Source organism: Narcine bancroftii, chromosome 3, assembly GCF_036971445.1.
Source record: "Narcine bancroftii isolate sNarBan1 chromosome 3, sNarBan1.hap1, whole genome shotgun sequence".
NCBI classification, from domain to species: Eukaryota; Metazoa; Chordata; class Chondrichthyes; order Torpediniformes; family Narcinidae; genus Narcine; species Narcine bancroftii.
Window position 1 is genome coordinate 190,401,986 of NC_091471.1, and position 26,384 is coordinate 190,428,369.

The window sequence follows — 26,384 nt, forward strand, 5'->3', positions numbered from 1 at the left end:
AATTGCTTGAAACTACTGAATTGCTTATCATCCCAAGTCTGCAACTTCCCCATACAGGAATTGTGCTATTCCTCAAACTTGTATTGGCATCATTGGTACCGTCAAGTCAGAAAGGGAATGGATGGCAAATTGAAGCTCAAGAATGTCTCTGAACTGAACAGGGTTGCAGTATTGTGAAGTGAGACTGCTAGGCTGATTTAATTTTAACCTAATTTAGTGATGCCACGCGGTAAAAGACCCTTCCAGCCCACAAGCCCTCAATGCCAAAATAAATATAATTAATCTATCAACTCTGTCGGTCTTTTGAATGTGGGAAGAGTTCAAAGTTCATGGGGAAAACCTACACAGACTTGAGGAGAACGTACAAACTCCTTGCAGATCCAGGTTGCTAGTGTAATAGTGTTGCACTAACAGCTTATGCCAGTTGTGCTGACTGAGTTCAGTAGTTGCCTTGAAAACAGAAAAGAATACTTTTTTGAGGAGGGTGTTAAAGATATGGGAATGGGCATACTGGATCGTGCTTTGAAAGTGCCAATGCAAACTGAATAGACTGGTCATGTGTTTTGGAGTTCTGTGGTTGGATTCAGTAAGTGTGCCATCGATTAGAAACACTGATGCCAAGGAACACCAGCAAACAAAAATATACAGATAGGTTGTTTTTAAGGCATGTCTTTAAAGAATAAATAGTGGTGGAGAGATTGAAATATTTGAGGAAATGATTTCTCAAGGATAGGATCAACGTGGCTGAAAGCATAGTTTGCTAAATCTGGGTTATGAAGGAATATATGCTTTGGGATCAGAATTACAGGAAGGAGAGGTTTGGCAAGAGTTGTGTTGGAAGATGCTTACCAACCATAAAAGGATAGTTAAAAGGATTCAAACACAATGATAAATTCAAATTTGAAGCATTAGGGTGCCCAGATACTAATTCAGATCAGCAACGAGGATTTAATAATGAATGGAGCAGTACAGAGTGAATCGACTGGCTTGGATGTTAAAACTTAAGGCTGGAGAATGAAAGACTGACCAGAACACCAAATGAATAAAGACATGAACGATGGTGTCATGTGTTGAGCAAATCTGGAGACAAAGATAGGCTTTCTAAGATAAAAAGGTGTAGGCTTAGAATGCATAGTTTGGAGACAATAGAGATATGATGGCTACAAAAAAAGCTTAATATGGTGGCCAGAGAAGGCAATGTAGACACATTTCTGATTAAGGTTGAAGACAACGGCTTATCAATATTTTAATGAGGAAGATGTCTTGTATTTTTAACCACTGATATCTCAAGAATAATTAAAGTTAATGCAATTTATTTAAAAAAAGGTATTTTGTTAATTTCTGTGTCCTGCTCTCCTGACTAATTTTGTACTAGATGACCCAAAATTACAGGTCTTTAGCTGATTGAGGCATGCTCTGTTCCAAACTGGAGTATTCCCTACGCATGTTTGAATAAAATCTAGCTCTTAATATGTGGAAGGTTTTGATTTTTTTTATAACGAGGGTATTAGGTGAATGAGTATTTCACCTGTATATCAATTCCTAATGCAGTGTTTCTTTAAATTTCAGGTGGCTTGTGATTTAAATGAAAGGTAACTTTAAAAAAAAATACACTGGTTTGTTGCAAGATTCTTTCTTGTATTAATTACCATTTTTAGTTCCTTTCAATATTAAGTGCATTCTTATCTGGAAAAAATGCATATTCTGGAAATCTGAAATGGGAACAGGAAATGCTGTCTCACCCATGTTTTTTCCAGCATCTGTTGAAAGAGAAGCAGTCAATATTTCAGGCTTGTAACCTTTTGTCAGCACTCAGGATGTTTCTGACCTAAAATATGGCTGAATTTGCAAAGATGCTTGAGTTTTCCAGCATTTTCTGATTTTGTTCCACTTCATATCAATAATGCTACAGTCATATATACTGGGAAAATGTTCTTTATTAATTCTGGCTTATGTGTTTGCCTTACCACTGGTTGGGGTTTGTTATGGGCCCAGAGTGCCCCAAAATCCAACAGCAGTAGAAATTCACCAAGACAAATGGTTACTGAAACAAAAGTTGCTTTTAATTTATCTTTAAACATTAAAACAGGATCAAACTCAAACTTACCCTATTAACTTACCCTAACTTAACCCCTTCTAATTCTAAGCGCACTTGTATGTAATGTGTGTATAAGTTCAGAAATGTTCTTTGATTCACAGTCCAATCTCACTTCTCACTCCTCCAAGTTCACTGGTTGTAGGCATTTCTTATACTGTGCACAGAATTTAATATTTATGAAGTTCACCAGCCTTTGGTGCGTGAAAGGTAAATGGTTACCGCTCAGGAAGGTTCTTATCGGTTTTCAGAGAGATATTTGTTGCTCATTCGACAGAAACTGATTCCTTCTGATCAGCCACTTCAGTGTCTTGTCAAAGAAACTTGCCCCATCAGGGTTTTCAAGATGATAACCTCTTTCTTTCAGATCACCAAAGAGTTCATTTTCTGTTTCCCTTATTTCAAGTGAAACATTATACAGCCAGCCATCTCCTCTTGTTTGGACTACAAGGGGTTCAAAATGGGGTTTTTCCACAAGTTTGCCAGCTTGTCCTGTTCCAGTCTCAGCTGCTGCTGCTGAACTCTAGAACTAGATTCTCTCTCTCTCTCTCTCTCTCTCTCTCTCTCTCTCTCTCTCTCTCTCTCCCTCTCTACACAAGCCTTGGCCTACTCAACGTAGCCATGCCATGCATGAGGTCTTTCACACTTCAGATGTTATGATGCCAGATCTCATGTTGTATGTCTATATAAAGCCTGACAGCACATCCATAAATACTTATACTCTTCTCTGGCTGACAACTTCGGGTGTGGTTTCATTTTTTCTTCAACATGATGGTGTATGAACATAAATTAGGAGTAGCAGTAGCCCACCTATCTATTTGTGCCTTTTCTTTAGATTGTCAAGATCATAGTGAATTGCTTGCTACCTTATCTCTACTTTCCAAGTCTATAAGCTATTTACCCTAACATTCAGAAATCTCTGTTGATCACTGTTTGGAATGAGCACAATGTTTGACGCATCCCTCTGAGACAGAGGTTTCCAAAGATTCACTATTCTTTTAATAAAGAAATCATAAAATTAGGAGATGAGAACTGGGTTCCAATTGCAGTCTTACCAAGGCTCCACTCAAATCCTTTCATAAGACCTCTTGCCTTCCTAAATGCTTGTTCTATCTGCATGCATGGATTAAGGTCCCTCTAAACTGCAGCAATTCCAAATATCTCACTTTATTAAAAAAAAATTATGTTATATACTGTACTGTCATTTCTCACCCATGCATTTGGCTTGTATATAGATCCCCTTGAAACCTTTCAAGGAGATCTTTATCCTCCTTGCTCATAACCCCATCTAGATTTGCATCCTTATCAATCTTGGAAATGTGGTATTCGGTTTCTATTGCAAAATGATTGTGTGGATTATGAATAGCTGGGACCTAAGTATTGATCTCCATGTTATCCCACTGTTCACAACTTACCAAACTGAGGAGAGATTCTCTCTATCTCTGCCACCTGCCTGTTTAAAACATATTGAACCATGTCAGTATATTACTGTCATTTCTATGTGCTGTATCTTCTTGGACCAACCTACTAAGTGGGATATTGTCAGAACTTTATAACCATGGATGGAGCGGTAACAGGCCATGTTGGCCTTTCGAGTCCACACCGGTTCACTGATTTTGTGCGCCCTCTTCAGGCATTGGTCCCGGTAGATCTTCATTCAATAATGATGGGAAAATTCAATGCAGGTGGAATCTTATTGAAATTGAAAGCAAGATTGTTGTCCTGGCACTACACAACCAGATTCTTGATCTCCATCCTGCTTTCTAACTCATGGTCATCAACTTGGATCTCCGAAAATCTTATCAACTAAAACTTTATAAACATTAAGCAGTCTCAATGGATTCTTTAAAAAAAGTCTAAATGCCATATCCACTGGTTCTCTCTTCTTCATTTTGTTAGTCATTTCCTAAACAAATTACATAGATTAGTGAAATGAAACTTCCCTTTCATGAATTCAAGCTAAATCTGATGTTTCAGAATCATATGATGTCTGATTGTGATTCTTTATGGAGGGTGGGTGCTTTATACATCAAATTATAAACTAACCAATAGTGGACTTGGAAAAAAATGTGAATAGAAAATGTTGACTTGTTACTTCCTATAAAAAAATGTATGTAAATTGTTACTTTTTATAATTAATTCTCTATTAAGTTCTCAATAGAGACAAACCATCTTTTTAAAGGAAAGCATCATCTACCTAATTGATGACCATTGGGCACCACTCAAATTTTTAATATGTTTTTGCACTGGATGCATGAAGGATTACAAACTGCCATATTTTTGTGGGGTTCTCAAACCTTTCATTTTCAGAAATCAGATGAATATTGCAGACTGTGCAAATTTTATAATAACATCTGATTTGTAAAATTCAACTAGGATTGACTAGACTAGAGATCCAAAAGGTGGCAGTTTGTAATCCATTGTATGATTGATTAAAGTTATAGTTTCCCTATTATTAACTGTTCTTGTGTTTTTTCCTTCAAAGAGTGAGGAGCAACCTTGCAATCATCCACCTTGCATTGAAAAGCCATAATGAATCTGGTTGTCTGCAGCCCAGTGAGTTTCACATAAAACCTGTTCTGGATAGCATCTCTGCCCTTCAACTGACCAAAGGTGCAGCAAGACCTCATTGTTCCTTGGGTAAGAAATGTATTTCTTTTGTTTAGATTTTAAAACATCATTTTTTTTAAATCTCTGAAATGTAGCTGCTATTTGTCCAAAGGGGAAAAATAAATTTACCTGGGAGACAGCATTCATCTAAAAAGCCACGCTAAATTATTAGGACTGCCTCTTGGTCATTATTAAACACAATTACAAATTAAAACACATATTTTAATTGTATGCGGCAACTGCAAATAGATAACACTCCATTTTTTTTAAAAACGTAGCAATTAACAAAGTTTCTGTTGGCCACGTGCAGCTTGACAGATGGTGTTGGAAACCACCTAACTCCCACTGCTGATTGTGACTTGTCTCAACTTGCATCCATGTCAATGAACAAGACGGTATGAGGGAAGGGGAGAAATTAGGGTGTGGATTGGAGAGGAGGGGTCAGAGGCAGAAGAGTATGCTAATATTTGTGGTATACTTTCCTTTATTTTCATATCTTTTGGCCTATAACATTGCTTTGTACCTTCTCGTTAATCTTCCTTACCTTTTAATCACTATTGATACTGTGTAAAGTTACAGAAATTTAGCATTGTATTTCAGTTAATTTGATAAGTTCTGACCTATTCATCTGAATTGTTACTTGAGATGGCAATCTATTTTGTAAATCACCCTGGTAGATTCAGAAACAACTGCATGAACATTCTAGCAATGGGCCATACAGAAATGGCATTATGGAACTACAAGGCATTTGTGTCCGAAGACTCAACTCTGCTTCACAATAATGATTTACATTGGTCAGTACGATGCTGAATTACTTACAAAATTAAAGCCAGTCATTCAAAATACCTATATTTATGTCAGATTGTGAGGTCATTAATTCCAGTTGAGAGAATTGCAATGCTTGATTTTGTGCTCGAAGCGATGGATGCACTTTCCAGTAAACAAAAAGAGTATCGGTATTGTTTCCTTTGGATTGACTGATTGATGATACTGTCACCTGGACAGCAATGATGCATACCTCATGATGCGATTTAGAATTCAACACCATTATCTCCTCAAAGCAAACTCCAAAGGAGAGGAGTCACATGATGAAGTAGTGGCCAGTAAGGTAAAACCAGCCTCTCCAGAAAAAAAGTCAAGAAAAGACAAAGTTCAGCAAGTATAAAATATAAGAAATAAAAGATAAAGTTGCAGAGAAGAGAAAGAAGATAGCACCCAAGAAGGAAAAAGAAAAAACAACGGGGGGAAAAAGAAGAAAAGACACCAGTAAAGAAAGAAGGCCTCATCTGCACGAAGGAACAGGGAGCCATGGTGGCGAAGAACGTCTGTTCTCCGAGGTTGGTGTCGGCCCTGCGGAGTCGCGACCAGTGGACTGCAGAAATGGCTCTCAGATTGTGCAGTTGCGCACTTTTGTTTGGCTAAGGTCAAAGAAAACACCAATGGGAGGGGGGCTCAGTCGAGGAGCGGGCAACCACGGCGCGACCAGCTGAGGGATGCCTGACACCAGGGCTCTCAGCTGGAAGATGAGGAAGGCGGCGGGAGAGGGAGTGAAGTACCAGGTGAGAAAGTAAGTTGATGGAGTGAATGGCAAGAGGACCAACAGCAAGAAGTGGCCTGACAAAGTGAGACAAGCAACTCATCAGGAAAATCAGAAGAGACACCGATACAAAGAAGAGAAGAAGACCAAGATTTTCACAGAGAAATAGAAGGTAAAACAGATAGACAGAATATAGATAAAGCTTTTTTTTTGAAGAACAAATGAGAGCATTAAAAGAATGGTTGTCATTAGAATTTCATTCAATTAAAAGAAAAATGAAAAGAACAAGATAAAATGCAAAGATTAGAACTAGTCATGACAGAAATAGGGAAAAGAGTAGAAAATGTGGAAGAATGAGAAATGGCAGTAGAAATGAAAGTAAACTACTTAAGAAGAAAATTGGAAGAAAGTGACAAAAAAAATTAGCGACATAAGAGTTGTTAGCTCAGAAAATTGATATGTTGGTAAATTATAGTAGGCGAAACAACATAAAAATAGTGGGCCTGAAGAAAGATGAAGAAGGCACAGATATGAAGAAATTTATAAAAGAATGGATCCCGAAGATCCTGGGAATGACAGAAATGCAGAAAGAAATGGAAATAGAAAGGGCACACAGAGCACTAGCTCCGAAGCCACAGATACATCAAAAACCAAGATCCATCTTAGTAAAATTTTTGAGATATGCAACAAAAGAAAATATACTGGAGCGGACAAGGAATAAAATTAGAGAAGATAATAAACCATTGGAATACAAGGGTCAAAAAATATTTTTTTTTACCCAAACATAAGTTTTGAACTCTTAAAGAAGAGGAAGGAGTTTAATACAGCAAAATTGATCCTATGAAAAAAAAGTGATAAATTCATGTTAAGACATCCAGCTGTGCTTAAAATATTTATCCCCGGGGAGCAAAATGGACTGTTCTCAGATGCGGAGGAAGCACAAGAATTTGCAGAATGTTTGCAGGACAGAAGAAGAGATGAAGAGATGTAATGAGACTGAAGAATGGTGATAAAGTATTTATAAAGATGTAAAAACAATGTATATATAAAGAACTAAAGAAGGAAAAGAGAAGGGAAGGAAGTAAGGGGAAAAAAGGGAGAGCTTTGTTATGTGTTTTTATTTTTTTAAAAAGTATTTTCTGGGGGGGTTGGGGGGAGAGAATAACCGTCACTGCAAAATCTGTTGACGCTTGCAAACAGGATCGCAATCCAAATGGAAAGGGGAGTTGTGGTTGCCTGGCAAGGGATAAGGGGCAACTCAAAGTGGGGGGGAGGCATTTGGGGTTAAGGTAATATTGGATGTGGGAGTTGTTGGAGTATTATGTTTTAAATGTGTTGTCATACATTGAGTTTAAAAAGGAAAAACCGAGATGAAAATGGGGAAAAGGGGGATGGTGGTGGTGGTGAGGAAGTGGAAATGAGGTGTAAACAAGATATGAGATGGCCACTTTGAACTATATGACTATAAACATTAATGGAATACATAACCAAATTAAAAGGAAGAGGTTATTAAATTTACTGAAAAAAGAAAAAAATAGATATAGCATTTGTGCAGGGAATGCATCTAACTGAAGTGAACATAACAAATTAAAGAGAGACTGGGTAGGACACAGTGGCAGCATCATAAAATTCAAAAGCGAGAGGTGTAGCTATATTAATTAATAAAAATGTACCAATCAAAATAGAGGAGGAAATAATAGATCCAGCAGAGAGGTATGTAATGATAAAGTATCAGATATATTCAGAATTTTGGAATTTGCTCAATATATATGCACCTAATGAGGAGGATCAAAAGTTTATGCAGGATATTTTTTTGAAGATTGTAGACACACAAGGAAATATATTGATAAGAGGGGATTTTAACCTTAATTTGGATCCAATGTTGGATAAAACTGGACAAAAGACAAGCAAAAAGAATAAAGTGGGCAAATTTATGGTTAAATCAGTGCAGGAAATGAAACATGGATATATGGAGGAGGCAGCACCCAAGAGAGAAGGAATATTCATACTATTCGAGTAGGCATAAAACATACTCAAGGATTGATATGTTTTTGTTGTTGGCCCATATTCAAGGGAGAGTTAGGAAAACTGAATATAAAGCTAGATTACAATCTGATCATTCACCCCTGTTATTAGCAATACAACTGGAGGACATCCCACCAAGAACCTATAGATGGAGGTTAAACTCCATGCTACTTAAAAGGCAGGAATTTAGAGAGTTTATTGAATGCCAAATTAAAGCATATTTTGAAATAAACGCTGAATCAGTGAAAGACAAATTTATATTATGGGACACACTTGAAAGCCTTCATTAGAGGGCAGATAATAAGTTATGTAACTAAGATGAAAAAGGACTACAATCGGGAAATAGAACAGTTGAAAAGGGAGATAGTAAGTACAGAAAAGGAAATAGTAAAAAGGGATGATACAACGAAAAGGAGAGAATTTGCGGACAAAAAAATAAAATTCGAAACATTACAAACGTATGAGGTGGAGAAGAACAAAATGAAAATAAACCAAAAGTATTACGAACTAGGTGAAAAAACATAAAATATTAGCCTGGCAACTTAAAACAGAACAAGCTAAAAGAACTGTATTGGCATCAAGGAAAAAGGACAAAAACAAATTACATATAACCCAATTAATGAGAACTGCAAGGAATTTTATGAACAATTATACCAAACTGAGAACAAGGGGAAAGATGATAAAATAGAAGAGTTTTTAGCTAAAATTGAACTGGTGAAATTGCAAGAAGAGAAACAAAACTAACTGAAAAAACCATTTGACATAGAGGAAGTACAGGATATATTAAAAAAGCTGCTAAACAATAAAACGGCAGGAGAGGATGGATTCCCAAAAGAATTCTATAAAACATTTAGAGTTATTAATTTCTCCTCTCCTGGAAGTAATGAACGAGATAGAAGCAACACAAAACTTGCCAGATTCATGTAAGACAGCAATAATTACAGTAATACCAAAGACGGGGAAGGATCCATTAACACCAGCATCATATAGACCAATATCTCTACTTAACTCAGATTATAAGATAAAAGTGAAATTATTAGCATACAGATTGGCCGATTGTGTACCAAAAATAGTAAAACAAGATCAAACTGGATTTAATAAGAAAGACGAACAGCAGATAATGTCTGTAAACTTATTAATCAAATTCATGCAGTTCAAGGAAATAAGAAGCCAACAGTGGCTGTTGCTTTAGATGCAGAAAAAGCCTTTGACAGAGTAGAATGGAACTATTTATTTAAAGTAATAGAGGTTCAATCTACCAGAAAAATATATTAATTGGATTAAAGCATTATATAATGGATAGTTGGTGAAGGTAACAGTAAATGGATATGAATCGAGCCAATTTAAATTAAGTAAGTCAATTAGACAGGGATGTCCATTATCCCCCTTATTGTTCACCTTAGCAATAGAACCATTGACAGAACTGATAAGAACATAAAATAAAATAAAAGGGATAAAAATAAAGGAGGAGGAGTATAAAATCGGCTTATTTGCAGATGACATCATAGTATACCTAACAGAACCAGAAATATCAATAAAAGAATTACATAAGAAATTGAAGGAGTATGGAGAAATATCGGGGTACAAGATCAACGCAAATAACAGTGAAGTGATGCCAATGAATAACGTGGATTATACCGAATTTAAGAGATTCACCATTTAAATGGCAAAAACACAAGCAATCCGATACCTAGGAATCAGGTTAGATAATAATTTAGTTTGTACAGGTGGCTTAAGTTATCAGCCACTCATAAAGAAATTGCAGGAAGACTTAGAACATTGGAAAGAATTACCGCTAACATTGATAGGGAGAGTAAATTGCATTAAAATGAATGTCTTCCCAAGGATACAATACTTATTTCAATCGTTGCCAATTCCCTTAACAGAGAAATTCTTTAATGAACTAAAGAGAATAATAAGGAAATTCTTGTGGAAAGGGGAGGGAAACCGAAGGTAGCGTTAGATAAATTAACAGAGGTATAACTAAGGTGGTTTACAGTTACTAAACTTTAAAAATGATTATAGAGCTGCACAATTAAGGTATTTATCAGATTTTTACCAGACAAGGGAAAAACCAGATTGGACTAAGATAGAATTAGATAAAATAGGGGAGAAGGTACTGGAACTTGTGCTTTATAAGTGGGATGAAAAGCTGGTGCAATATTAAGCTCACCAGTATTGCATCATTTACAATATATGGAAGAAGATCCATTTAGAAAGGAAAAAAAAAACGAATGACCAAATACCAAAATTGTTATTGACACAAAACGCACTAATCCCTTTTACAATAGATAACCAATAACCTTTCCTTTGGAAAATGGGAGAGGAAAGGAATCAAAAGAATAGAAAATTGTTTTTGGGAAATAATTTATTAACATTTGAACAGTTGATGTACAAATATGGAATAACTCATGGTACAATATTTGCATATCATCAACTGAAAGCTTATTTAAAGGATTGAAGACATTGTTTTATGGTTTTATTGTATATGTTGAATTTTTATTGGTTTTGGAGGGGGTGGGAAGGAGGAATAGAGGGTAGGGGGGGAAAAAAGGGAGAAAATGTCACTGTGTATATTTCATGAGAAACATTTGTATATATTAACCAAAATTTTTCACAGTGTGAAAAATAAAAAAAAAATTATTTAAAAAAAAAAGAGCAAACTCTAAAACCTGGGCCTCAGTACCATGCTGCAACTGGATCTGGATTTCCTTACCCTCATACCCCAGTTAGTGCAGGTTGTCAAGAACATCTCTACACACTCTACCAATACTGGAAGACCATATGCTTGAGTTTTTATCCGTTGCCCTTTTACACCTATGACTGTGGCTCAGTACAACAACAGCACCATATACGTATTTGCTGACAATACCCATAGTGGGCTGTATAAAAAGGCTTGATGAATCAGTATACAGGAGGGAAATTTAAAACTTGGCTGAATGATGCACCAGCAACAACCTCACACTCAATGTCACCAAGGAGCTGATTGTAGACGGGAAGGGAAAACCAGTGATGTATGATCCTGTGGTCATTTTGGGATGAGAGGTGGAGAGGGTGAGCAATTTTAAACTTCTGGGGTCACTATCTATGATGGGACCTTTCCTGGACCCATCATATTAATGCCATTGTGGGAAAAAAAATGTTCAGTAGTGCCTCTACTTCCTCAGAGGTTTGTGGAGGTTTGGTATGACATTGGAAATCTTGGCAAACCTCTACAGATGTGTTGTGGAAAGTGTGCTGGGGTGCTTTGGTATTGGGACATCAATATCTCTGAATGGAGGGCTCTGCAAAAGGTAGTGGAAACAGTTTGGTGCATCACAGACAAAACTCTCCCCACCATTGAGAATATCTACATTGGAAGCAGCAATGACCATGGATCCATGCTGACCAGAATATGCTCTGCTAATCAGGAAGGAAGTACAGGTGCCACAGGATTCATAACTCCCAATTCAGGAATAGTTGCTACCCTTCAACATTAGACTCCCAAACTTGCTCAGACTCATTTAAGGATGCTTAATTTTCTCATTTAATATTTCTGTATTTTTACAGTTTACATTTCTTTTGTTATTGCATATTGCATATGTTTCTTTGCTCTTGTGTACAGTTTACAGCAATTAAAGTTCTGTCTGGTCCACAGGAAAAAGAATCTCAGGGTTGTTTGTGATATCATGCATGTAATCAGCCTGCAGGCCTGACTTTGTATCCACTTTCGTTGCTGGTGGAAGTTATGTCACCAGCTAATACAAAGGGTTCTTCCTGCGCGCGGGATTTCTCTCCTCGATGAAGGATGTCCCGCGCCATCTTGCGAGCTGACCTCTGATGTGCGACAGCCATTTTGGGAGCTGGTTTGCATGCATAATGAGTGGGCTGCCATATGACCCCGCCCCCATCCAGAACTAGCAATGTCCCTCCCAAAACCCAAAGTCTGGATCGGACTCTCTTTCAGTAGTCTGCCCCTGCACTGCGGTGCCTGGACTTCTACCAGCTGGGCCAAGTCTACATAGGCTGGTTTAAGTTGGTCTATCATGAAGAACTCCTTCCCCCACCCATGTCCAAAATGAACATGGACCTGTTGTTCTTAACCACCTTAAACGGCCCCTTGTACAGTCTCTGCGAAGGTACCTGATGAGCACCCCCCCACCCCTTCTTACAAAAACAAACGTACATTTTTGCCGGTGTTTGGGCACAGAAGTCCAGGTCCGTTTGTGCTGTGACATCAGCGTAGGGGCAGGATACCGAGCCTCTTGTGTAGTCTGTCCAGGACCACTGCAAGTTCTTCCTCTTGTCCCCGTGGGGCTGGGATGAACTCACTGGTGACAGCTAGGGATGCTCCATAAGCCAACTCTGCTGACGAGGTGTCCAGATCTTCCTTGGGTGCTGTGCAGATTCAGGCGAGCCACAAGCACTGTCTTTTAGGTGCCTGTGAAAACTCTTCAGTCCCGTTTGACTGCAGGTGGTATGCAGTCATGTGATTATAGCTATGTTCCCCAAAGGCTGGCTAGAGCTGACCACAGGCTGGATGTGAATTGAGCACCTCTGTCAGAGGTTTTGTGGCCAGTAGTCTGAAACATGCCACTCGGGTTGTGATCAGTGCTTAGGTGCAGCAGTTGGTGAGTGGGGCTGTCTCCGGCCATTTTGTAACGAGGAGGTACCAAGCTCCTTGCGACACTGGCATGGACCCCAAGTTATCTACATGGATGTGGTTGAACTTTCGGTGAGTGAGTGCAAACTGCGATGGTGGGGTTCTGGTGTGCAGCTGTACCTTGGCTGCTTAGCACTGCATGCACATTTTTGCCCTCCCGCTGACTTGTTTCCTGAGCCTGTGCTGCACGAACCTATTGGCGACCATCTGTACAGTTGTCCTGATAGATGGGTGCGTCATCTGTGTATGGAGTCGAAAACTTGCAGTCTCCATGCTGCCAGGATGATGGGGCAAGCATGACTGGTAGTGATGTTACACAAGAGGGTCTTCCCGCTGGTGTCTACAGGTATGTCTTGAGTTGTAAACCGAGACTGCAGTCCTGTAGCTGGGCATTTCATAGTCTGTCTGCTGCGCTTCTGCCAGTACTGCAAAGTCTACTCCCGGGACATGGCCTGGAAGCAGCTAGCCCTGCCCGACATCAGAGCAAACAAGGGGCACGTGATATGGGCCGCTGAGGGGATGAAGCAGTGATAGAAATTCACCATGCCGATGAACTCTCGCAGGCCCTTGACTGTGTTGGGCCTGACAAATTGTCGGATGGTATCTATTTTAGCAGGCAGTGACGTCATGCCGTCTTTGATAATCATTATTGAGAACAATCTGGCATTTGGCCAGGCTGATCGTGAGGCAGAACTTGCTCAAGCGGGTGTAGAGTCTGTAGAGGTGGGATAAATGTTCCTGGCGACTGCTGCTAGCTATCAGGATATCCAGATAGATGAATGCAAGGTCCAGGTCGTGGCCCACTACATCCATTAGCTGCTGGAATATCTGGGCCATTTTTCAAGCCGAACAAACCAAATGGGGTGATGTTGGCTGTCTTGGGGATGTCAGGTGTGTGTGGCACAGGGTAGCAGCTTGGAGTTGTTGCCTCGTTCAGCCGGCGGTAGTCTCTGCATGGTCTCCAGCCCCCAGCTGCCTTAGGCACCATGTGCAGGAGGGAGGCCCATGGGCTATCGGATCACTGTATGATCCCTAATTCCTCCATCGTCTCGTACTACTCCTTCGCTACTTCGGAGATTGTCCATGGGGAGTCTCCGTGCTCTGGTGGGGAGTGGTGGTCCCTGTGTCATTATGTGATGTGCACTCCATGCTTGACGAGAACTGTGGGGCCAGCACCGATGGGAATTCTGCAAGAATCCTAGTGAATTCATCCTCTGAGAGTGTGATGGAGTCCAGGTGTGGGGCTGGTAACCTGGCTTCACCCGAGGAGAATGTCTGGAACGTCTTGGCATGAATGAGTCTTTTTCCCTGTAGATCGACCAGCAGGCTGTTGTTAAGAGCTCAGAGGACCCCAAAACCCAGCAGCAATAGATATTCACCAAGACAAATGGTTACTTAAATAAAAATTGTTTTTAATTATCTTTAAACATAAAAACAGAATCAAACTTTAACTTATTACTATTAACTAACCTAACTTAACCCTCTAAATGCACGTGTATATAATGTGTATGTGTTCGAATTACAGTCCATTCTCATTTTTTATTCCTCCAAGTTCACTGTTTGGAGGCAATTCTTATACTGTGCACAGAATTTAACATTTATGAAGTTCACCAGGCTTTGGTGCTTGAAAAGTAAATGGTTAGCACTCAGGAAGGTTCTTGTCAGTTTTCAGAGAGAGATTTGTTGTTCCTGGGCACAAGCAGATCCCTTTAATCAGTCATGTCAGTGACTTGCTGAAGAAACTTGCCCCTTTCGTGTTCTCCAGATAATAACCTCAATCTCTTCCTTTCAGTTCACCACAGAATTCATTTTTGTTTCCCTTATTTCAAGTGAAACATTAGGCAGTCAGTCCTCTCCTCTTGTATGACCAGGCTGAACTAATTATATACACACACGCACACCATGCATGCACTACGCACACACCACTCCCCCACCCCCCCCCCCCCCACCCCCGCTGTGGCTCCAAACTTTCATCTGTTGCATTTAAAAATTCTTGGGCGTTTCCCATGGTTTTTGCAATAGCCCCCAGGAGCAGCCCTGTCTGGCTTGAGCAGAGCTCCAATATTTTAAATGAGATGTGTTTTGAAGTTTTTGTATGTGACCCATACTTTAAAAAAAAAGCTGCCCCAATCTATCTCCCAAAAACATATCTATATTAAATATAAATAGAACAAAATATGTCACACTATGCATTCACAGAAAGTCTGCCCCCAGGAGCAATTGGGCCACGGTGGCCAGTGTGAAGTTCTCATGAATTTGCTGTTGCCAAACTGCAGTAGGGCTGTGCAGGTGCCATAGGTCCTTGTTATGCTGCTGTTTTTGGCCCTCAAAGTGGGTCTGGTCTTTCTGCAGTGGATGTCATGCCCCTTCGGGGCCAGGATGTTGATCTCTTCTCTTGTGTCGACCAGAAAGTGGTGTTTATCCCAGACATACAGGACACTGTCCTGGTGGCCAGCTGCCTTAGCCATTAGCAGTAGCTGGCCACAGCGTTTCCCAAGAATTTGCAGGGTAGGTGACAACAGTGGGCTTCTGAGCCCCATCACTGGTGGTACAAACACCACTGTTCGCTTGGCTGTGAGTGCTCTGTTGCTGGGCCCAACTTGGCCTGTTGTTGCATATAGAGCCTCGTAATTTGCCCAGTGGCTGTTGTGCTCTCCTTGGCTCCTCGCAGCACATTTGTCCGAGCTGCCACCTTCCAGGGGTCGCTGAAATCAGCTTTATCCAGTATTGGGTATATGTCCTCGGGTAGCTGTTTCAAGAACGCAGGATGGGACTTGTGTACTTCAGCCAGGGTCACTATCTCGTTCATCAGTGCTGACGGGGGTCTGTTCCCCAACAGTCCAAGTGGAGTAGACATGCACCTCGCTCGTGCTGTGAGAGGCTGAAGGTTCTATGAGCAGCTCTTTAAATGCTGCATATTTGCCCTCTTCCAGAGGTGATTGTATAAAGTCTGCGGCTCGGCTTGTCTCCTGGTCAAGGGAGCTTAACACATAATAGTAGCGTGTCAAGTTTAAGATTATTTGTTAGAATTGAAATTGGCCTTCAGTTTGGTTGAACCACACCTGTGGCTGTGATGTCCAGAAGGTCGGTAGTTTCAATGCGACTGCGTGTATGGATGAGTCAGTCATTGTTGGTCCAAATAATGTCTGGACCGTTGGGTCACCAATTGTAGCAATGTTCTACACAAAGTGCTAAAATAATGATAATGTGTGTTTAGAGTTGTACTCAAGTATACTTTATTTGGGCCTGGAGGCCTGACTTTATGCACACTTTTGTTTCTGCCATTGCCAGCAGAAATAACATCACCGCCAAATATAAAAAGTTCTTCCTGCACGCGGGCTTTCTCTCCACGACTTAGGAACTGGCCTCTTTGCCAATGTGCGACTGCCGTTTTGGGAGCTGGTTCGTGTGTATAGTAAGTGGGCCGCCACAAGAAGTTGATATTGATGCCTGGTTGGAAACTACTACTATGGAATAATAGGTGTTGTTCCTCCAGTTTGAATTGCATCAACGTGTCAGTACACGAGGCCGTGGACAGACGTAACACTATGCCAATGAGATGTAGAACTGAAGTGGCTGGCCACTGGGAGATCTTTGCTGTTACAGTAGAAAGAAGGAAAGTGGTGAATGGTGGAACTTTTCTTTCTTCCCCCTCCCCCATTCCAAAATCTGTGACAAGTTCCCTGAAGAAGAGGAAATCTTATCAGGAGCACTGGATGCATTAAATGACCCCTACAAATTCACAGGTGAAGTGTTGCTTCTCCTGGAAAGACTCTTTGGGACCTGAATGATGGTGAGTGAGGAGGTAAAGGTCCAAATGTAGTACTTCTTGCAATTACAGGGTTAGGCACCAGGTAGGAGATTGGTGGAAATGGATAAGTGAATGAGGGAGTCATGGAAGAAGCAATCTCTGGCAGAGGAGAGGGAGATGTGTCTTGTGGTGGTTGGGATTTGAAAATAGAGGTGAATGGTATACTGGATATGGAAATTGGAGGAACAATACCTCGTGTTCTGTTTCAACAGTCTCCAATCTGAAGGCATAAATATAGACCTCCAATTTCCATTAACTCCTTCCCCACATCTCTTTACCTCATTCTTTCCCTTCCTCCTTCTCCTCGTCCTCTTCACCTCCTTCAGAGAGCTATCTTTCTTAACCCTTTGCCCTCTCCCACTGCATCTCTTGACTCCTGCCTCCTCATAGCCTTCCCACCATTATCCACCTATCACCTGTGAACACGAGCTCTTCTCCACCCCACCACCCTCCTCACCTTGTAATTGAGGTGTCTTCCTGATTTCTGGACCGTTGGGTCACCAATTGTAGCAATGTTCTACACAAAGTGCTAAAATAATGATAATGTGTGTTTAGAGTTGTACTCAAGTATACTTTATTTGGGCCTGATGAAGGGCTCAGATCCAGAAAGCAAAAGGCAGTTCTTTGGATGCTGTGTGACTTACTGAGTTTCTCCAACACTTTTGTGTACTGAACTAGACCCCAGAATCCTTGTATTTAAGTATCTTTGAGTGGATCTGTTGTCTTGCTTTAGAACATGTTAGAAAAGTCAGGTTACTTTTGTGCAGAGCTGAATATTCACTGCATCAAATGATAAGCATATAGTGAATAAGGCTTGCAACATAGATCATTGAGCCCATCCAGTGCATGCCAATGTGGAGCAATCCCATCCATCTGTCACCTGCCAACCTGTACTCCTTTCCACCCACCCTACCCCCCAAACCACCTTTTTTGGGTGTCTGCCATTTCTTGCTATTCTGGGTGGAGGGTTTTGGCCTACAATGTTAACCGTCTATTGTCTTCTCTGGATTATGCGTGACCTGCTAAGATGCTCCAGCAATTTGTGTGTTGCTCTCGTTTTCCAGCATTTGCAGAACCTCTTGTTTACCTCTATTTTGCTGCTTAACTCTCTTGTTGAAATTCATTTTCCTAGATTTTTTTTTCCAGTTAATTGTTCTCTCTCACTTGCCAACTTCATCCCGATTCTTCTGCCTTCTACGCAAACTCGGGATAATTCGCAGTCATCAGTTAACCTACTGAATATTAGATTACATCTGTGGGATGTGGAAGGGAGGTAGATCACAGGGAGCAGACACAAGCAGAGAGAACAGGAAAACAATGAGGATAGAAGGTAGATTGCTAGAGCTGTGAGGCAGTAGCACCATTTACTGTTTCATTCTGCCACCCTTGATCATAAAAACTGTAAAATGAATGCATTATTACATTTCCAAGCAGGGTTTATGGCCTGTGAGCCTTGAGAGTACAGTGTCCAGTAATAATTCTTACAGCAGTGCAATCAGGGTACAGCAACCATGAAAGTAAGCTGTTGTCAAACGGCATGAATTATATGGATTGACTTAGAATTGTGCATGTTACTTTTTTTATATCCAAACCCTGCCCACAGATATTGGCAACACCACAAATAAGATCGTCACAGAGGGTTACCGATTTAAAACTCCTTTGAAAATGTGGAACAAACCAGAGGATTTTAAAGAAGCAAAATTTTCTGTAAGTTAGCTTCAACCATTTCGTACATTCTTAAAAGTGCATAACCAAGAGTGCCTATTTATTTAATTATTTAAATACAGTGAAACCCCTGTTAACTGGAATTTAAGCAACTGGCAGGCTCAAACAACTGGCCAAAAAAAAAATCATGGGATTATATGGTAAAATCCCCATTATACAGAAACTCAAACCACCAGGAAAAATGTCAAGGATATAAGTAAATAAATCTATTTTAAAATAATTGAAGTTTTAAATGTTTAAAATTGTAAATGTTCTCCTAAGCAATGTACAAACCCTTGGTGAAAATGGCAGCAAACATTCAACCAGCGGAACACTTCATTTATGTCCCGCCCCGCCCAGCTGTTTGAAATTCAGTTGCCCAGAATGAAGAGCTACAGCTCACTGTTGGGGAAACTCTGTGTCTCCCTATCCTTCCCTAGTAAGATTATTTATTTTTATTAGTATATTATGAAGTATGTTGGTAAGGCTTTATCTGTAAACTTATGGGAAGGGGGGCAGATTAATTATGGTGGCGGCATGGATAGCGTAACGTCTAGAGCTAGACTGTTAAAACGCTCGTGAATGGGTTTTGAATTTAAAGGAAGGCGCGACAGCCTGACTGACACTTGCGTGAATGTGTGTCGGGTTGCGTCAAGGGCCTGTCTGGGACACCTACGTGGAGGTTAGTCGGGTTATCAATCTGAGGGGAGGGGCTTAATTATGACAGCGGCACAGTTAGCACAGTGCTGTTATAGTGCCAGTGACCAGGGTTAGAACATAAAATTTTTAAATTATGGGAATTAGCTGATTAAAGTGAACTTTACATAATCAAACCCAATGTCAGAATTTTTACAAATTACATTTTGCACTGTCTTTTGTTTTTTTTTCAATGGTGTATTCTTAATGCAGGTGTCTTAGGCACTAGAAGAATGAGTCTCAATTTGCATATCTGACACCTGCGATCCCTGTATGTGCCAGATAATGCCACATGTAGGTAAAAATAATTTAAGTTTAAAATTAGCTCCTCTCGCCATTAGTTCACCAATCATGCAACATGCAATCTTGAGCAACTGGAAAATTCACTCATTCTACATCTACCAATCCCCATAGGAGCTGGATACAGGGATTAGAAATAGTAATTAGAAATAGTTTTCAAATGTGAGAAATAATTTTATAGGTTAACATTGAAATTTTCTTTTAACTTTTTTTTTTAAAAATAACATCTTTCAGCCAGAAATAGACATTGATAATCTTAATGGCCAACAAGACCGCCATTGGTGTATTACTTCGAAAAATCAAGGTGTGAGTCTGGAGGTAAGTTCATATGGTTTGAATCTTATGGAAGCATTTTCTCTGCTAGTCACCTGACAGCAACAGTTCTTGCATGTAACCGTTGACCTATACAATCCGTAGCCTTACATTTTCTACATTTTATCTGGCTCAGAAGTTGAAGTTGCTAATTAAGAGTTTGATAGTAAAAAGAAGGCTTAGTTTTTGTATTATTTCTACTGGCTTAAAATTGTATCTGAATATCTTAGAAATCTTTTGAATTCTTAGTTTGAATTTGTCATCAACTCTGTTGACATTATCATAATTAGTTATATGTAGGTATAATCTAGGTAAGTTCATGTCTAGCAGCTTAAAGATTTTAAGAGTTAGTATGCCTCCAGCCTTGCTTCTTATTTTTGTAGTTTCCTTGACTACAATCTTTTAGGAACTCTACCAATTCTTGTTTATTGGTGTCAAAAATGCTGATGTTATGAGAACATGGTTAACTAAACAGAGAAGGATATGTAAAATTTCAGAAGTGCATAGATAAGTTACCAGATGCACAGTGGTCAACTGATAATTTAACATGTTAAAATTTGAGGAGATGGATTTGGAAAAACAAGGATTTAAAGGTAAAAGTTCCATTATTGTCACATACACAGTACAACTCCACTTATCCAAAATGGTCAAGACTGGACTGATGTGACCTGTTTTTTTTTAGGGAACTGGTCATTTTTAAAAACAGCCCAGTAGCAATAGCAAATCACTTTTAGTAGTGCTCAAACAACAAACAACAGGGAAGGGTTTTTAAGCATTAAAATAATGTTTAATTCTCACCAAAAAAAAATAGTGGGTGCTGCCTATCACCCAAGATGAACCCAACATGGCCACCGATCATTGAGATAAACCCAACTGCCCCCGCCGATCCGTGACAAGAACCCACCGCTGCCTCTGATCCCAGGGATGGCTTTCTGGCCTGGTGGAAGGCTCAATGATGAGACCATGGGCTTCTGTCTCCCTGGACACTAGAGCTCCCGATGCCAGAGTCCCAACTCTGAAACCTACTGCACAAGCACACCAATGAAGTCGGCCGAGGGAAGGAGTCAGCTTCGGTGTTCAGTGTGCCAGGGAGGGAGGGAATGCTACAGAGCCCAAGGTCTTGCTCCTGCCTGGGAGGCCGCTCTCCTTGATTACACCAGGGCAAGGGATTCTTCCGACCACTTGTGGTTGGGAGACAGACAGTGGCATGCAGTTTGAGAGGGAGAGTTGGAAAGAAAAGTCAAGGCAAAGAAGAAATAGAAAAAGAGAGGGGAGGGAGTTAGCTGAAATGAGGACAATCGTTATTCTAATTTCATGTCTTTTTCAATCTTATTATTATTATAATTTATAAACACATACAGTTCAAAGAGATATTAAAAAAATACATAGTAAGTAATGAATTAATACAGAGATATTAAACAATAATATTACAGAATAAAAATATATCATAAAAAAAAATTTTTGATCAGTTTAGGGTGTGAACTATCTCTAAAAAAAGATATAATTAATAACAATATATGAAAAAAGAGAAAAAAAAAACCCCAAAAAAGAAGAAAAAACAAATCTGAATTAAAAAAAACTTTAAAAAAAACAAAAAAAAAACCTACAGATATAGCTAAACCACGCCGATCACTCCGATCTCATCTTACAGCCCTCTAATTTCATGTCGAGTGAATTTATTTTCAACCTTTGAGGTCACTTCAGCTCTAAAAAAAAAATTTGGATAATAGATGTACTGTACGTGAAAGTCTAACTGTTTTCTACTGTGGGGCGTGGCAAGATGGCATAAGACTCAGACGTGCCTTCCAGCCCTCTCCTGACTCTATCTTATTGTTTTGTCTAGAAATGCCCGTTAAAATTCTTTAAAAGTTTAGATAACTTCAGTGCTGTTAATTTAACTTATGATGGTATAATTGGTGGAAAAGAGCAAAAAAAAACGACAACAGATCATCAAACAACTACATTTTCCAAAAGTTCAAGTTTTGGAGCCTACCTACAGGAAAGACACCGAGACTCAGCCTGAAATGGATCCCAGGAGAGAAGTACAGCTTTTGGATGTAGAGATCAATGTTACATCGGTAGAGCCCTCTAAAGAGGGCGCCAAACAGCCTTTAGAACAAAGAGTTACTCAGGTTCGCACATGTGCAGTAGCATCTGACGGCAATGTTATGAATGAACCACTTGTAGTAACATCAGTTGAAGTACCGGCTGGGGAAAGGCATTTGTCAACTGTAGCGGTGGCACTGCAAACTGCACCTCTTGAGATAAAAGAACCTATGCAACTTGATGTACTGGGAGAAATTAATACATTATGGACTGGGGAAAATCCCAGCCAGCATCCTCCACACACAGCTATACTACAAGGAAGGCAAGCAGAATGAAGGAAGCAACAGAAGACCCTTTGTTATGCAGAAGAAGCAGGAATCTGTTGAGCCAGAATCTCTTCCAATTGAAAAGATTCTTGTGAATCTTGAATCTAAATTATCTTATACAATGCAGGGATTATCTAAGATTATGACTGAACTTGGTACTAGGTTCAATACTCTGATGGAAATAAATTCTCAACAGATGGCTGAGTTTGGAGCTTTTAAGCTTGAAGTGAGAGATAAATTTAATTCGTGTGAAGAAGATATAGATGAAATACGAGATCAAGTTTCAGATATGACCAAAATGGTCGAAGATTTACAAACTCAAAATAAAAATTTGGTGGAAAAGATTGATTATTTGGAAAACCAATCCAGACGGAACAATATAAAGATTATTGGTTTGCCAGAAGGAATGGAGGGACCAGACCCAAGAAAATTTTTTACTGAATGGATTCCACAGGTGCTGGGTCAAGAACATTTCCCGGAAGGTATAATACTGGAACGTGCTCACAGAGCCTTGCGTAGAAGATCTATTTCAGGTCAAAGTCCAAGACCTGTTTTGGTTCGTTGCTTGAATTATTACGACAGAGAAATAATTTTACGAGTGGCTATTAGAAATGCACAACAGAGAAAATCACCCTTGATGATTCAAAATAATCGAGTTTTCTTCTATGCGGATTTGAGTCAAGAAGTTATGTTCCAACTACGGGAATTCAACTCTGCTAAAGAGTTGTTGTGGAAGAAAGGTTATAAGGCAACCTTTAGATATCCAGCTGTTTTGAAGGTTTTTCAATATGGTTACCAACCAAAGTTCTTTGATTCTCCAAAGGAAGCTATAGCATTTGCTCAAGAGCCGCCAATTACTCAGTTTCAACAGAGACGTAGTCCGCCGCGATCTCTAAGGAGACAAGAGATGGAAGAAAAGAGCCGTGCTCCAAGAAGGAATGGAGACTCGGCAGTTGGAGTTGATTAAAAGAAGAGTTGTTCTTTTTTTTCTAATGTTTAAAAAATAAAGGAATATTAAATAATGATGATGTTAGTTTAAGATGAAGTGAGAGTTGGGGGAGAGAACTGGATAGGCACTATTTCCTGAAAGTCATCTGCTACGTGTGAGTTATCTCACACCCATTTTTTTTGGGAGTTACCGCATTGCACGGTTTAGACAAGAGGGGGTATTTTTAACCTCTTACCTGTTTTTTTGTATTATTAGATTAAAGAGTGAAGGTTTTTTTGTGTTTATATATAAAAAGCATAAGAAAGTATTTGATTGTTTAAAAAAACTAAAAATTGATGTGGTTTTTTTTTGTAAAGTTTATTCAGTAGATAAGGAATATTTGAAATTTAAATGTGAATGGGATGGATAAGTTTTTTTTAATATTTTTTCTTTAACTTTAAGGTGAAAGGAGTGGTAATTCTGGTGTATATTATTTTGCTATTTTAGTTATAGAACGAAGGGAATAATGGTGAAAGTTATAAATTGAATTGTACAATTCTTAATGAGGCTTGAATTTTGTTTGGGGTTTATGCTCCATTTGTTGAAGATATAGATTTTGTTGTAGATGTGTTTTATTATTTGGATATCTGAATTTTAACGTAATGATTGGGGATATTTAAATGTGGTATTAGAGCTTTTATTGGATAATTATTCAAGAGTAAAAGGGAAAAATGGTGGAAGAGTACTAAAATTGAATTGTACAATGCTTAATGAGGTTTAAATTTTGTTTTAAGATGGTGGTTTATGTGACTAATATGATGATAGATGTGAAGTTAGTTGATATTTGGTGAAGGTTTATCTCTATAGAGTTTTTTTCCTCTTTTTCCTCATGCTACAATTTTTTTTAAAGAATTGATTATTGTTTAAGAATTTTTGATAGACAATGTTACTAACTTTACTAATTTTTATATTAAGTTTGAGTTAAATGTTTCATCTTAACTCTGTTTGTTAAATATATGCATTTAAGTTTGATTTAAATATGTTTTTTAAGTCTGATATCTTAGTATTAATTACTTCTCTTGTTAGTATTTTAATCGGTTATGTTTTTGTTTTTTTTGTAAGTGGGTTTTTTTTCTCACATATTATTAACTTTATTAATTCTTCACTCTTTATTTGGGGGGGAAGGGGGAGTTGGACTAATTTGAGTTGGGTTATTAATGTGTAATAATTATTGGGGAGGGTATAGTTTATTTAGATTACTGATATTGTATTGTAATTTTATTATTTTATTCTTAATTTTTTTTTAATGTAATCCTATATGTTATTCATGTTATAAAATCTTAAATAAAGTTTAAAAAAAAACTTTTTTCTACTGTAAGGAAGACAAAGAGTCACCACTTTGTCCAGTGCCCCTCACAGAAATGAGGCCCCAGTGAGGAATAAACTCGCGATCCCTGGTTTTCAAGACCAGTGCTCTAACCACTGAGCTATCAGAGATACTTTTAAGATAAATATCAATATCAATAATTATTTGAACATTTGCCTGTTAACCAATTTGGAACATGAAATAAAGTACCAATGAACCAGATAAATTTGAATGTATTGTCACGAAGTCATTATGGGTACAGCGAGGTTATAACTCTCGATTGTAGCCCTATGGCTGTATCTCGAATCCGCAGGAGAAGAAAGACACACACACCAATAGAGCATATTCGACACTGAGTTTATTCAGTAGCAGCTTTGCCTTTTATAGTCAGTTTGGCCTCGTCATCACCAGGGTATGGCTTGAGCAGGCCGGCTGCCGATTGTTTACCTCAGATGCCCGGGTCCTGATTAGGCCCCCTGCAATCCACTGGCAGTGATTGGTCAGTTTCACCGCTCTGCCGGCGGCCTATGAAAATAGGCATTTCAGCCCGCACGATATTTTGCCGATCACCGTGTTCGACGGCCATTTCCTGTGTCGGGCTGAGGTGCAGCCCAGAACTGGTGATCACGACACTGTTTTTAGGAGGCCGACCCCCTTCATCGTGGGGATCTGGTGAATGATGGGCTAGTCAAAGTCCAAGTTGGCCGGTTTCAACTGGTCATGTGTGAAAGTCTCTTCCCTGCTGCCAATGTCCAAAACACAGATGGAGCCGTTGTGTCTGAGGACACAGTATGGCCCCTCGTAAGGCCGCTGTAGAGGTGGCCAGTGAGGCCTGCGCTGAACAAACACTTACTTAGGACCTAAGTGCAGGGTTGGCCGTGGGATCTAAGTTTAGCAGGGGCTAGGGTGTATAGGCACATGTGTAGTTGGGACAATGTGGTCGCCAGGGGTTTCCCTAAATCCTCGGGGGTCGTCAAGAATTTGCCCGGTATAACCAGAGGTGCACCATAGATTAACTCCGCAGAGGATTGGGTGTGGATGCCTAACAGAACCCAATGGAGTTTGTCAGACCAGTTAGATCTGGTAAGCCATGCAATTAAGTATGCCTTAAGGTGTCTGTGGAAACTCTTCAACCTGTTGGCCTATGGATGATAGTCTGTGGTGTGGTAGAGCTGTGTCCCCAGGGTGTGAGCCTCCCTGTCCGATGCAAAGTGTTCGGGTACTCTGAAAAGTGCTAGCCAAGCGTTGAGTAAAGTCCGTGCACATACTTTTGTGGAAGACTCTGGCCATCTGGTCGACCATTGTGAGAAGGTAACGTGTTCCTCTGGATATGGGTAGGGGTCCCACAATGTCAATGTGCACATGGCTGAAGTGGCGACGTGCTGGCTTGAATGTCTATGGTGGATCTTTGATAAGAGTCTGGATTTTGGATGAATGGCACTGAATACAAGTCCTGGCCCACAGGGCGACCTCTTTGCAGAGGCCATGCCTGGCATACCTGTTCACCACCATTTTGACTTTAGTCCAGATGGTGGGGTGAGCCAAGTTGTGGACCAAATCAAAAACCCGCCTCTTCCATGCAGAGCAGCGTGCAATTGCTGGGGGCAATCTTGATGTGGTCCAGTTGTAAGCTGGTGAGCACTGTCTGGTACTCCAGAATGTCAGGGTCTGCTTGCTGTGCATCAGCCAAGGCTGCGTAGTCGATGCCAGGGGAGGTGTCATGCACTGCCAAGATAGCTGGACGGGATAGGGCATCAGCCACCACATTGGATTTTCCGGCTATGTGTTCAATGTCAGTTGTAAATTCGGAAACGTTGGACAGGTGCTGCTGTTGCCTGGCTAACCACAGATCTGGCACTTTATTGAAGGTGAAGGTAAGGGGTTTGTGGTCTGTATAAATGTTGAACTTCGAATTGCCAGGTATAAGGCTAACAGTTCTCTATCAAAGGCCCTGTACTTGAGCTCTGGTGGCCTGAGGTATTTATG

General features: G+C 39.8%; 1 protein-coding gene across 2 annotated transcripts in view; it reads left to right on the forward strand.

The window, feature by feature from the left end:
- The window catches only part of LOC138757958 (uncharacterized), a 63,003-nt gene that overhangs the window by 14,203 nt on the left and 22,416 nt on the right, over positions 1–26,384 (forward strand). Inside the window, exons 4-7 of one of the 2 annotated variants that reach the window (XM_069926146.1) lie at positions 1,570–1,592; positions 4,581–4,735; positions 18,324–18,427; positions 19,655–19,738. In XM_069926146.1, coding sequence (XP_069782247.1) covers positions 1,570–1,592; positions 4,581–4,735; positions 18,324–18,427; positions 19,655–19,738 — 366 coding nt within the window. The remainder of the gene's footprint in view (positions 1–1,569; positions 1,593–4,580; positions 4,736–18,323; positions 18,428–19,654; positions 19,739–26,384) is intronic. The other variant, XM_069926148.1, reaches the window with a different exon arrangement.